The 14,841-nt window shown below is 42.6% G+C and overlaps 1 protein-coding gene across 1 annotated transcript in view; it reads left to right on the forward strand.

Annotated features, from left to right (window-relative positions):
- Positions 1-14,841, forward strand: part of LOC111862493 — a 66,131-nt gene that overhangs the window by 21,066 nt on the left and 30,224 nt on the right. The window contains exon 2 of the mRNA XM_023847962.2: positions 2,920-3,154. Within this exon, the coding sequence (XP_023703730.1) occupies positions 2,941-3,154 (214 nt within the window). The 5' untranslated portion in view covers positions 2,920-2,940. The remainder of the gene's footprint in view (positions 1-2,919; positions 3,155-14,841) is intronic.

The raw sequence follows: 14,841 nt of genomic DNA on the forward strand, positions 1-14,841 counted from the left end.
TATTTAATGGCTTCTGTTGCGTGGATCCGCTATGGCGCTCAAGCCCACTCGAACATCTGTTTACCAAACTTCATTACCTCAGAGATGCAAAAGTTCAGATTACATTTATGATTAATGGAAACGCTGTTATCTGTATCAGCATGAGCACCGTGAATCCAGTGACATTACAGGCACTGGTTATGGTAATGTGCTTCTGTACTTAGAAAATAGAGTGTATATCTTATTCAAAACTTCGTGCAAAAATTTACATTTAGTAAATTAATTTCTTATAATGTTTTAACTTCGAAATAATGATAAAGGCAATAATTTGTTACAATACACTTCATTATTTATTACAATATTAATTGTATTCAATATGAAAGTATATTTATTTCACGCCATATAATTGTTTGCGTGATTACATTAGTTGAAGTATTACTGTGACGAAGAAACAAGTTGTCTTATTTTGTCTTATGTTTGTGTTTATGTATTTGTTTATTTGTTTCTCTTGGCCTTTGGGCTGTTTAGTAAGCATTATTATTTTTATTATTGCTAGTGGGGTGGGACTAAGTCCCTTGTACTGCGGCCACTTCTAGCCTATTGTACCAGCCCCAGATGAGAGGTGAGGGTGATTGTGGGGCAATTGGTGGAATGATGATTGGTAGGGGAAACCGAAGTACTCGGAGGAAACCTGCCCAGCGCCACTTTGTCAACCACAAATCCCACTTGACCAGACCCTGGTTTGAACCCGGGCCGCCGCGGTGGGAAGCCAGCGACTAACCGCTTGAGCTATGGCGCGGCCAATAGAAATGTTACTGTCTAAATGATATATGTTACCTTCTTTCATCTTTTGTTTATATGTATGTGAGTCGTTTGATTGTCTCTTCGATCGTGCTACAATATAATTGGAATGTAAACAAATTAACAATGGAATTGAATAATTATTGTTTTCATTTTCTCCTTTTTAGCTTCAAATTAAATATGTAATAACGTGAACATGTGTGATGATCAATTCTTTAAAATCAATCTTTTGTTTAATTTAGTTATTCGCTAATTACCGCATTTTGCAACTTTCACTGTCACTATAAAGTTGTGATAATGTACATACACTACAATTGTCCGACATGCACTATGCACTACAATACAGCACATGCAGCGCATGCGTTGTTTCGTCTCATATATGCACGGCTTTCTTCTTACATTTGTTTGTGCTGAACCTGTAATTGGCTCCTGTATACTTAGTTAATTAAAAATAAACAATTAAATTGAATTGAAGAAAGCAGTCTTCTGGGATTTGGCACCGTGTATATGTGGTGTTAACCGACGTTTCGGAGGAACGTATCGCCCCCATCTTTAGGGTAGAAGAGTCTGCTTTACCGTTTCTCACGGTGTTGTCGCTTGCAGATTTCTTATACTTTTTCTTCTACCCTGAAGATGGGGGCGATACGTTCCTCCGAAACGTCGGTTAACACCACATATACACGGTGCCAAATCCCAGAAGACTGCTTTCTTCATAGTCACCGCCGTGAAAGCCTCGAATCTTACAATTAAATTGAATTGTATGATATTAATCTTTTGTCCTTGTGTTTGTTTTTGTATCCCAATCGACTTTGTAACTGTTTTCTGGAAAGTTCACTTCAGACCGTAACATGTGTTTCAATAATTATTGTTATTATTATTGCTACTGTTCACTTGCCAGTAGTAAATTTAACTTGCGATGTAATACTCAAGATACAATATTACACACAATTTCTGCACATGGTTGAATAACAGAAATACTTTGAATATGTGACACATGTAAAGGACTAGTGTATATGTTGATGTAGTCTCCAGTTGCTTCGCTAGTGTTTTGGTTGTGATTCCGATATCACTTATGGGACAATTATAAATAAATTTTGACAGCTCATAATTTATTATTTTTGATATTTGAATCTCTGACATGCAGAGTAATGGCTACTAACATATTAAACAATTAACTAACTCAATTCGGTAGAGTATCTACAGAAAACAGTATAGTTGCTTAATTAGACAAGTTTTCATTCTTTTTTATGGAACCCAAAGTTTCGTTACTAGGCATCTTATTCCGAGCTAGTTAAGCTCCACATCCCCATTGTTTTTTTAATATTATCCCCGCTCCTCGTACAAGCCTAGGGCTCATAAATGATTTCTTCTCTCCGGGATTTCCTAATAAAGTTTCATTCGCATTCTTCATTCTCCCTACGTGCTACATAGCCTGCTCATCTCACATGCTTCCATTTTACCACCCTAATAATTTTCGGCGAAGAGTAAAATTTATGGAGCTATTCATTACGATATATTAGGGGTCGTGTGAGTTATTACACCGTGTAATTTCATAAACAATTACCAATGTTCACGAGGGACCTGCCACATTCATCTTCAGTTCTTCTGAAATGTTGTAACGACAGATTAAAGTGTACGGTATCATATCCTAGGTGACCATAGTCATAATTTTCACCATCGTGAATGCCTGGAGAAAAATTCATAATGAGGAGTTTCATAACTTGTACTCACCTCCAAGCATAATTAAAATGATCAAGTCAAAGAGGATGAGACGGACAGGGCATGCAGCACAAATGGGGGAGACGAGGAATGCATGTAGGATATTGGTGAGAAAGCCAGAAGGAAAGAGACAACTGAAAAGACCAAGGCATAGGTGGGTGGACAATATTAAAATGGATATGATGGGATGATATGGATTGGATTGATCTAGCTCAGGATAGGAACCAGTGTAGGACTCTTGTGAACACGGTAAAGAAATTCTTGAGTAGCTGCAGAATTGGCGGCTTCTCAAGAAGGGCTCAGCTCCATGAGTAAGTAAGTATACCTGCAACTTCATCTCCCCAGAATATATTTGCTACTTTTATGTTTGTGCCGGATCAGCCACTAAACTGAACCTGAGGACTTCACTACATGTTGCAGGTGCGACGCTGAGGCCAGACCATGCACCAGGGAGCTTTCATGGGCGCCAACTGGACGGTGCGCCGGAAACTGTCAGTTGCCCCACATCCCAGGCGCGGGTACCAGCCCCACGGGGCACACTGGAATGTGCAGGTGGTGAGAGGCAAAGTGACCACGCGATGTCTGTGGAACGCCTGCAAGGCCTTAACTCTCGGCCTGCTGCTCCTTCTGCTGGGATGCGCCATGGCTACAGTCGGTACGTAACTCAGTCGGTATTACAGTGTCGTCAGTTGTCAGTCGGCGTTGCAGTGACTACTTTCCCGAAGAATTTACCTCTATGTTGTTATTATTATTATTATTTACTCTCCTCCAAGTATAATTAGAATGATCAAGTCAAGGAGGATGAGGTGGGCAGGTCATGTAGCACGAATGGAGGAGGTGAGGAATGCGTATAGGATATTGGTGGGAAAGCCGAAAGGAAAGAGACCACAGGGACGACCAAGGCGTAAGTGGCTGGACAATATTAGAAGGGATCTTAGAGAGATAGGATGGGATGGTATGGATTGGATAGATCTGGCTCAAGATAGGGACCAGTGGAGGGCTCTTGTGAACATGGTAATGAACGTTCGGGTTCCATTAAATGCTGAGAAATGCTTGAGTAGCTGCAGAATTGGCGGCTCCTCAAGAAGGGCTCAGCTCCACGAGTAAATAAGTATTATTATTAATTCCAAGTAATTACGGCGCTATCGCTAATCTCCACACTTTTCACGGATCACCACAGCACCCACTAAGCCTTTCCCAGCCTCCTGTCTTCAGCCGTTTTCTAGCATTGGCTTCTAACAGTATAGATTCTTCAGCTTTCCGCGCGTTACCCTCCGGCGAATATCCCGCAACTGAACTCTTGTCAACTGTCAAATCAACTATAGCGTCATCTCTTCTCAGCCTTCCTTGCAGGGCTCAACTCAACTGCTAACCGTCGATGTATTCACTTCACTCAACTGAACTGCCTAGCCGGCCTGGGATCCTCGCTATATAGCCTCGGGGCGGACCCAACAGAAAACACCATCGTTTCCTTTGTACCTCTATTGTCGTGTGCTTCTAGTTTACGCGGGTACATGTTTGCCGACAGTTACCAAGTAACGCACGCTGCTTCTAGCAATCGTTGCATAGCAACGGTACTTCATGCTATGATATCTTCCTATATATATATATATATATATTGTGACATGTTGAGCTATGGATGACTCCCCCCCGCCAGCCGTGATGCGCCGAGCGAAGCCGAAGTGAGCCGAAGTTAGCCGAGTCCTAGCATCCTGGTCGCTATGCAAAGCGAGTCAACAGCGATGACGTCACCAAGGGTACCGCGGGTTGCTAGGCAGCGCGGGTAAACAGGATTGCGAGAGACGACGGTAGTAACAGCGGTTACTACCGCTAGCGTTGCTAGCAACACAGCGCCAGGCAACAAGGGTGCTTATTACGTGGCCGTTTTCTGTATTGTCCGATCGAGGCTACATGAGGAGCAGCGAAGGCTATTCACAGTTAGTCCTCGAGCTACCTCCGAGTTAGTTCCGAGTTAGCCAGCAACCAGTCAGTTGTATTGTGGCATTTGGAGTGTAGTATTTGTGACACTGCAGATAGCAGTAGTTCTAAAACTGTCAATTGTGTGATTGTAAGTGCGAATGTGAAATAAAATTCGCTATATCAAATACGGCGTGAAGTTATTTGTCGCGTTATACGCCCAATACGCGACAATATATATACATCCTATAGACAGGTGCGATGTCTCTGGATGACGGGGTTGGAAGGGCTCTTGACTTCGCGAGGCGCCAATACCACGCGATTCACTTCCCCCCTGACTGAGAGCTGTTTCTCTGTATCCATGGCAACCTTATACATGTATCATTACAGGCACATAGGCTGATGTCTTCACTGTACTCATTTCCACGTGTCAGGGTAGGCAAGTCTAACAGGTACACCCTAACACAAGTCAGTGATAATGTAACACAGCAGCTGACGATTTTACGCCGTGAAATCTGGCAGATATTTGCAGGGGTTTCGGAGGAACATATTGTTTTTATCTTCAGTGTCAAAGAGTCAGCAACTAATAATAAACATGAAACAACCAAACTCATCTATAACTAAGCCATACAAAATATCAGTAATACTGCTTCACTTCCTGGGATTATTATTTTGACCTGAGGATGGAGGCAGTATGTTCATAACTAACTTCACGGAGCTGATTCCTTCTTGAGAAGTCGCCAGTTGTGCAGCTACTCAAGAACTTACCCGCATTATATGGAACACGAAGTTTAATTGCCGTGTTCACAAAAACCCTTCACTGGTCAATATCCTGAGCCAGCTCAATCCAATCCATATCACCCACGTTCTATCTCTCTAAAATCCATTTTAATATTATTCACCCACCTACGTCTTGGCTTTCCTAGTGGTCTTTTTCCTTCCGAATACCTCACAAATATCCTATATGCATTTCTCTTCCCCCATTCGTGCTACATTCCTTGCTCATCTCATCCTCCTTGACTTGATCATTCTAATTATACTTGGAGAAGAGTACAAACTGTGACACCTCTCTCAGTGTTTTCCTCCAAAACGTAAGAACTGTCACTTGTTTATGACTCCGTGACTAACAGTAGCGGGTTCTGGATTGGAAGATTTGATTTATTGACGCCTTCTTTTACAATCAAACTCAATTACTGACTGCCTATGACTCGCTCCATTCTGACTGGACTGCGACTGTCTTCTCTTCTAGTCTCCTTCTACTGTGACTGACTTGCTTCTGACTTAGGAATCACTCACTTCTGCTTTACGATTTAATTCCGAATGATAAATGACGAAGGACGAATCACTTAAGAATTAAAGCGTTCTCAATGTCACATTACGTCTGACGGTCAGTCAGTCAGTCTTGCTGTTGGGCCCCATCTGAGGCTCATGACCAGATATTTATTACCGTTTGACAGTTATGGACTTGTTTCTGTGAGGCGCCGTCTCTGACGAGAGGACGAGTCTCTCTTTTTTACATGCTGCTGGCCCTTTTCAGCACAGTCTTTCTGGGGTCTGGGACTCGCGACCATATTTTACTGTCTCAAAATTTAGACTTCCTTTTTCGTCGCCTCCTACGACTCGCAGGGTAACGGTGGAGGTATTCGACCCCGCCTCCACACGGGATTGAATGCGTTCTTATCTGAACGACCTCTTATACATCTATTCCAGCGGTATCCACAGGAACCTTTGTTGAATGTTCGTTTACACGGAAACTCATTTTGTACTGAGTTGTTTCCTGGAAACGGCCTACATGTAGGTTGCTACATTCTGTCACATTATAGAAGATAATGTTCCTCAAGGTCACCGACTTCAGAAACGTTCCCAGACTGTCAGTCTGAAGTTCCCTGAGGCCTCCAGTCAAATAGTGAAGTACCAGAGCGAATTAATACTGCCGTAATAATAACAATATGATCTCATATCTATATACTTCGTCGTTTAATTAATTTAACTTAGTTTTATCGGTTCATTATATACTTAGTATTATGATTCATTCAGCATCTTTTTATAAGCCCTCGTTGCCTCTCGGAAAAAGAAATTTATGGGCCGCTGGGAGATCGCTGCTCTCAGATTGGTAAATGTTTATCAAGCACCAACATCTCTAGCGAATAAACAGAAACTTCGAGGTTGAATAAACAGTTTAGTCTCTCGCCACACAGACATCCTACTTGGCTGTGACGTAGCAACAGATCGGTCTTCAGGATCGCAATGGGAAACATGAAACGGAACCAGAATGTTAATAGGGAAATTACTTCGCAAAGCGGAGATTTCGAACACAGAAAAAGAGAAGTGTGGATGATACTAAAAACTTAAGTATTAGAAATGGTTTTAAAGATTTTGAGTCGGGATAGCGCAGTCGGTATAGCGACTGGCTACGGGTTTGAAGACAGAGGAGTCGGAGTTCGAGTCCCGGTAGGATCAAGAATTGTTCTCTTCTCCACGTCGTCCGGACTGGCTCTGGGTTCGCCCAACCTCTTATCCAATGGGTACTCGGGGTTCTTTCCTTGGCATAAAGCAGCCGAAACGTGAAGCTGACCACTCAGCTCAAACTAGCGCCGAGAGAAGAAAAATGTGGATCTATGCATCCATTCCCCATACGCCTTCATGGCGTAGTATTTAATTAGTTAAGCATAGGGACAACTTTACCTTGTTTTAAAGAGTTCAGAATTGTATCCAAATGTTAGGTTAACTGTTTATTTGTAAGTTACTGGTTAATTAAGTTAGTTCGTTAATAGATTATAGACAATTAACTACCTAACTGCTTAGCTTTTATTTCTTAAATACTCAGATGCTTAGCTACTTAGTTTTAGCTGACTTAAATGCTTCTCACTTAATTACTAAGTCAATTCTTGTGAGATTTGAGGCTCCCACGGAGGTGGGTTTGAAAATTCCTAGACTCCTGTCTTCTGGGTCAGGATTTTTATTAACGATTCGAAGGAAACACTTGTGTCCTTCTTCAATGTAGAAGAACGTAACAAGGAAAAATTGGATTGTTTCCTTGATTCCATAGTTCTCACGTCTGTTGACGCTTCTTACGGAGAAGCTGTGAGATTTGGAGTTCTAACGTTGGTAAACATTGTAACGTATAGACCCGTTGCCGAGCTGTGGCTCTTTGAAAAGCAGTCGTTGCTAGATAACTGCTCTGTAAACACTTTGCAGTGGAAAAGAATAAATATATCAAAAATATCCGAGCTATCCTTAGGTAACCGCCTATATTACAACACAGTTGGAAAAAGTTGGAAAATTGGAAACGGGGTTTCTGTTCGGTCCGTTCAAAGGAAGACAACTGGAGGCGATCCAATTAATTGAGAGTTGGTGGATAGCTGCGGGTTGGCAGTCAGGGGAGTTGAAAGTCAGCCAGAAAAGAGAAAAGTAGGCGGTTGGTCTAAAATGGACGCAAGCCTGAGATGGCGATCAGTTTCTGATGAAGGAATCGCTGTCAGGCAGTTCTGAATGACAGTCACCGAAGGAAGGATCTGAGAGCGGGAAGGTGAAGAATATCCACTGTTAGAAGCCGATACCAGGGAACGGCTGGTTAAGATACAGCAGGCTGGAAAGGGTTTAGCGAGTGATGTGGTGAACGTATAGTGTGAAGAGTAGCGGGAGCACTGTAATTACGTATAACTCCAAGTGATGTGTACAGTTTAGTCAATAAATCGAATATCCAATCCATACCCTATCTAAAGTCACACACATCCGAATATGTGACAATATAAAATTTACTTTCTTGTGGGATATGTTCGGGGGGCACGAGGTGGGGAAGTTGGTTGAGGCACTATGCTACAAGACGGTAGGTCACGGTTTCGATTCCCGATGAGGTCATTGGATTTTTCAGCTGACCTAATCCTTCCAGCCGTACTATGGTCCTGAGGTCGACTCGGCCTCTAACAGAAATGAGTACCAGGAATCTTCCTGGGGTGGTAAAGGGCTGCCGGTTCGTAAAGCTGACAACATCACCGCCATCTGTGAGCCGATTGTGTAGAAAATGTAGGAGCATCGATGTCTCACAACCCTATAGGCCTTCATGGCCTGTTAGAGGAATAGCTTTGTCTTACCTTTATCTGGGATATGTTCTTTTTATACCCTGAATATGGAGACAGCAAATTCTTCTGATATCTTTGTAACTCTCAATGGAATTACAAGCTATCAAGTCCCACTAATTAATCAGTTACTTAGCAGCCAATCATTGATTTGTTATTTGGTTGAAGGCCGTCAGTTAGTTACATCCTGTTAGTCATTTAGTTAATTTCAAAATGCGATGTATACTTGATTCACTTGTTGGTACCCCTACGCTTTTATTTAAATTTCCTGCAATCATTTGCATTAAGGCACTCAAAACGGCGGACAGGATGCCAGAATTGGAACGGAAAGGAGCACATGGAGGTTATGTGCGCCATTTTGCGGAATTATCTTAGAAACTCGTTTATGTAGTTGCAGCCACTTGTTACACCCCGACAGAGAGAGCCCTTGGATCTGACTCAGCGATCCTGCAATTCACTCAATTTTACTCAAAATTTCTTCTCTCTATCTCCAATCGCTACAATGGCACCCAAAACGTTTTACTCTAATGACAATTCAGTTCGGTAGAGAAATTCTGACTCATCGTTGGAACCGCTGAGGCGCGTGATCATAATGGATGAAACAAGAGTGGTCACGATAATTTTCGAAGGTAAGTCACGGGGTAGAATGAAAGAGGAAATGCCCAGATTGAGATGGTTGGAAGATGGAGAGAATGATTTACGGGAGAATAATGTGAATGCATGAAGGCAAGAAGAAAACGGAATGAGCATCTCAGAAAACAATGGGGCTACAGGTACTACCAGGATTTTCTTTCAAAGGGGGCTACCAATATTCGAAGGGGGACAGAGAAACAATTTCGCTATAAACTTATGATTAAATTTGTTAAGGCTATTCTTTACTGATCGATGTAGAGTGATTATTTATCTTAAAGAGAATCTAAATTTTTTATATTAATACTTCGTAAATTTCTTTCATGTTTTGAACAATTTGGCATTTCCCCCCCAAATTAAATAAATCGCATTGCTGGTTGCTCCTCCTACCAGCCTCTGGACATTCGTAAAACCAAGAAGTAAGTAAGTAACTTCCGTTTATTTTTCATTACTTTGAATAAGCATTCAAACAATTTGAATAATTTGTTTACTTTTTTCATGGTGTGAGACTGGGGTCCACTCAGCCTCCTGAGGATAACTGAGGAGCTATTTCAAGAAAATAGCGGCTCCGGTCTAGAAAATCGAAATTAACGGCCGTGGGAATTCGTTGCGCTGACCACACTCTCTATCCGCAAAAGTTGGCACTAAACTTTGCCGACAAGCGGCGGCCGCTCGGTCGGTATAGTTACCTTGCGGACTAAAATTACAGAGCACGGCGTGAGACTGAGTCCACTCGGTACGTCGGCCACAAATTGTCCTGTTGTACCAGCCCCGGATGAGAGATGACGAGTGTGAAGCAATCGGTAGAATGATAATTGGCAGGGGAAACCGAAGTATTCGGAGAAAACCTGCACTAGTGCCACTTTGTCCACCACAAATCCCATATGACCTGACTCGGACTCGAACCCGGGCCTCCACAGTGAAAATTCGGCGACTAGCCGCCTGAGCTAGGGCACGGCCTTAATAATTTGTATAAGAATTTAAATTCCATAATATAACTTGTAATCGTGTACAGGACGCCACGTGTCTCTCTTCAATATTAATTTAGAACTTTGTTTCATATAAATCAGTTTCAAATTCACAGCTTTAATCCTGGGCTTGAGACCTGGCCGCCTCACGCTTTGGACTGTCGTCTCCAGTCCAGTCTATACGAACTGCGGACAACTCAGTGCGGTAACTCGGAATTTGTGTTCTCTTTCCGGTAGGGTCAAAGATTTGTTTTCCATCGATGGCGCAGAGACCGACTCTGACAAAAAGACGAAGCATATTCATAAAAGACAAAACCATCCTCTCGTCAGAGGGGATATTACATAAGGAAGACGACCGCAAGGGTTCAGTTGAAAAAAAATCTGGTCGTGAGTCTCAAGGGGTTTCACACCAAGACGAACTAATTGACGTTAAACAGCCAGTCGTAAAGAAACTTTGACTTGATACCGGCTATGAGGCACACCCAGCTTCCTACGCAGCGGATATATGGGGCCGGAACGCGAAGCTCACCACTCATCTCCATCTAATGTCGAAGTTATGAGCGCGTGAAACCGTAGCAATACATCCAATTACTTACTTCCCTTCTTGGAACGGTGTTTAGACAAAGCACATAGATAACTTTACATTTTAAGTTTATTGCATTCTGGGATGTGGCACCATATAGTCTGGTAGAAGTTCACCGAAGTTTCGGAGGAATATATAGTTTCCATTTTCAGGCCGAAGAGTCAGCCGTACAAGTAGAGACAAGCGAGAATATACTTGACTTACTCTTTGGCCCTGAAATGAAAGACAGTAAATTCCACCGAAATATCGATGAACTAATAGTCTACACGGCGTCATATGCCAGAAGACAGCGCTCTTCATTGTCACCAGTGTGAGAACCTCAAATCCGATCACACGTCACATATTTACTCGAAAGTTAGAGCTCAGTTTAACATTATGCTTTTTTATCTTCGCGTAAATGTTAACATGGCCGATCACAGTAATCGCGGCGTCCAAGGCATGAACCGTCTTCGCTCGCTCAAACACTGGGATCGTGGGTTCGAAACCACTCGAGGCATCGATGTCTCTCAACGCTTATTCTGTGTTTGTGTAGGTAGCGTCCTGGCAACGGGCTGATCCCCCGTCCAAGGAGTCCTACCGACTGTCTAAGATTAAGAAACTGATGTGAAACAAAGCATTTCAGGGATGAGCTATGCTCCAAAGTGAGAGCAGCAGGAAGAATAAAAATAAAGAAGTGTTAATCTGCTGACCTATAATATTAACCATAACTCCGTGACCTGCAGTCCGCAAGCCAACTATACCGACGGACCGACCGCCGCTCATCGGCGAAGTTAGTACCAAATTTAGCGGATAGAGGGTGTCACGTGGTCAGTGCAACAAATCCCCACGGCCGTTTATCTCGGTTTTCTAGACCGAAGCAACTATTTCCTTGCTCCTCAATTAGCCTCACGAGGCTGAGTGGAACCCGTTCCAGACACACTACTTCTCAGAAAATCTGGTAGCGCCGGGAACCCAACCCAGGACCTGTGTAGCCAGGAACTCTCACCACTAGACCACAGAGGCGGTCGTCGTATTAACCATATTAATGATAATAATATTAATAGGAGTGTAAGTGATGAATAACCTACGAATCAGTTTTCAAAATCCTTTTTTCAGTAAGAATCATATCCTGCCATGAGACATCAAACAATCCCTGTAGTGTATACCCGTCCTTCAGAAAGGACAGCCCAGAAAGCAATGGAGAAAAAAAAAGCAGTCTCATATTTCAGAAGATACAAGGTTGTTATTACTTAAAGCTGCTAGTGAGATGGTCTGAGGGGAGGCTCAAACTGTATCTATTTCCTGCGGAGTCCATCGATAATTTCGATGTATCAGGCGATGTTTGCCCAAGCTCAGCAGACGGAGCTATACAAACAATTCAGCAAACTGCAGAGGCGTACTGTGAAGCCGCTGGCTGAAGTTCCTATCGACAGAGTTGCTGCAATATATTGGGGCACCTCCACAGTTTCTTGCCGCCATCTTCGTGCCGCTTAGGCGGAAGAGTGCGGTGCCCCTCCCGCTTAGCAATTCCGAGGAGATTCGGACTGCCAGGACTTCAAAAGGCCCCTGACCAATGCAATACAGATAACATTTACTCAATAAACTTTGAGGATTTCACGGCAGTGACCATGAAGAGTACCGTATTCTGGGATGTGGCGCCGTGTAGATAGTGTTAACCGAGGTTTCGGTGGAATGTATTGCCTCCATCTTCAGGTTATAAGAAATCCGCGAGCGAGGAACCAGCGTGAGCTGGTCGTAAGCCCTAGATGGGTGCTTATTCCAAGACAAACTGGCCGAGTGACCGTCGATCGTAACATAACTTTGGTTTTTACAGGGATTGTCCAGTGATCTAAAGGACCCCAACTGAGTGTCTTCCCCCTTCACCTGAGGGCGGAAACAGATCCAGTTTCCGAAACGTCGTGTTTTCTATTTTCTAGAACACCGGACGATGGGAGTAGTCCACGAACCCAGGACTCTCTATATACAGAGTCATATTCCGGATGACCATCATTTCTTGTTTCAGTCCAGTCCATGTAGCCACTCCCTATTCCTAAATATTAATGTTATCATTATTCTGCAATCTAACTACAGACAGACCCACCCCCGAACGGCCGTAGCATACCGATTTCCATCATCGTGCAGTATCATGGCAATTCTCTAGTGTTTCTGAAACGCCTGAAATTTTCTGTTTAGACTATATGCATAACTGCATTGTCGGAGATGTTGCCGCACTCTCACGGCGATACACACCTAAATTTCAGATTTCCACAACAATGATTATCATAGCATTTGTCTTTCGAGATGTGATGCCATGTAGTCAGGTGAAGTTCGCTGACGTTTCTTCCTAATATACTGCCTCCATCTTCAAGGTTGATAAGTAAACAAAGAAAGCAATCAGTGACAAGCAATCAGTTGTTTTCCCTTGCATGGTTCACTTTTGGACCACGAAATTGAGTAAATAGATCCCTCAAAGAAGTTATTGAAATTCTACCAGACTACACGTCGTCACACACCAAAAGACAATATTCTTTTATAGGCTGCGATTTTGTGTGTTTCCTACAGATAACGATTTCGACTTGTGACATATTTTAAGAATGTAAACTGTCATAAATTCAAGTATCAAATGTACTTAGTTCAAAATGAAATAAATTTTCTCAGCTTACAATGCCATCTTGTTTCATCTCTGAAGCTATTGCTAACATAAACTGATGAACTACAACGCTTATCTGTTTACATGTATAAAGCGGTTCACTGGGACGCCATGTTCTATATATTCTACTCAGGGACATCATAAACACGATACCATGCGCACAGAATCCATTAACTGCGAAGGGATGTCACAGATGCTGTGCCCTGACGTATTAAACCAAGGTTCCACCATGGGAATATGCAAGGCAATCAATATATATTGGAATTCTATATGCAGTTCTATAGCCACACACAATGTGATATAGACCATGAAGTATACTATATTTTAGATGTGCCACTGTGTAATCTGGTAGGAGTATACCTAAATTTCGGAGTAATGCACTCCCCCTGTCTTCAGACTGCAAGACTGAACCAAGTAAGAAAGCAAGCACAGGCAAAGAAAACTTATTCTATTAGACTTACTCTACTATCTTGATGATGGATGCAATTAGTTCCTCCGAAACGTCAATAAACTACACGTGATCACAGCTGCGAGAAACTCAAGTCCCACATGATATGGAATATTGAAAATGGTAAGGTAGATGTTAGTTTGATTAGCTAACTTCAACTGAGCCAATAAAAAACTTCTAGATTCTCGACGGGAAGATAGGAGTTGTTTAACAATTTAAATCCGGTGGTTGCTATATATACCACGGTCTTTAACATGCCAAAACTCTGTATTCTGCCCACACAGTGTTTCCTCTGAGGTACGGACTGGATTGCTAAACATTACTTGGAAGGAATTCTATCTTCAAAGGGTTAATTGGTCAATAAATTCACCGCAATTTAGGGGATCCGTAGTTTCATTACCGTGCTAACAAGAGCCCCACTCACTTATTTCTGTATTGGAACTGATGAATACAGTTCACATGAAAAATCTCATGACCTCATTGGGATTAGAACCCGCGACTTTCCGGCTTGTAACATAGTGCCTCAACCAACTACGCTACGGCATGTCCCTTCAAGTAGCATTTCAATGTTATCCTCCCATCTACGTCCAGATTTTCCATGTGGTCTCTTCGCTTGAGGTTTTCCGAATAAACTGTAAACATTTCTGATAACTCTCTTGAGTTCCAAATAATCTGTCCATAAAAAGGTAAAATTTTCCCTGCTCTTAACCAATTAAGCATTACGCCATGGAGACGTATGGTGAAGTGGAGATATAGATCCATGTAGTCATTCCCTTGGCACTAGTTTGAGTTGAGTGATCAGCTTCACACACCGGCTGCTTTATTCCAGGGGAAATTTCCGATCAGTTCCCATTGGGTACGAGGCTGGGTGAGAACACCGAGACGGTGTGGACGCTGTGGAGAAGAGAAAATCTCTTGCTCTCACTGGAAATCAAACCCCGGCCTTCCAGCGAGTATCCAGTCACTATACCGACTGAGCTATATTCCCTTCTAATTTGTCATACCAGATTCAAATACAGAAGAAAGAGCGCTGACATTTTCAATATCAGTGTCTATGAAGGATTGAAACTTAAAAACTCTAAAGCTTT

This window comes from Cryptotermes secundus, unplaced genomic scaffold, assembly GCF_002891405.2.
Source record: "Cryptotermes secundus unplaced genomic scaffold, Csec_1.0 scaffold816, whole genome shotgun sequence".
NCBI lineage: Eukaryota > Metazoa > Arthropoda > Insecta > Blattodea > Kalotermitidae > Cryptotermes > Cryptotermes secundus.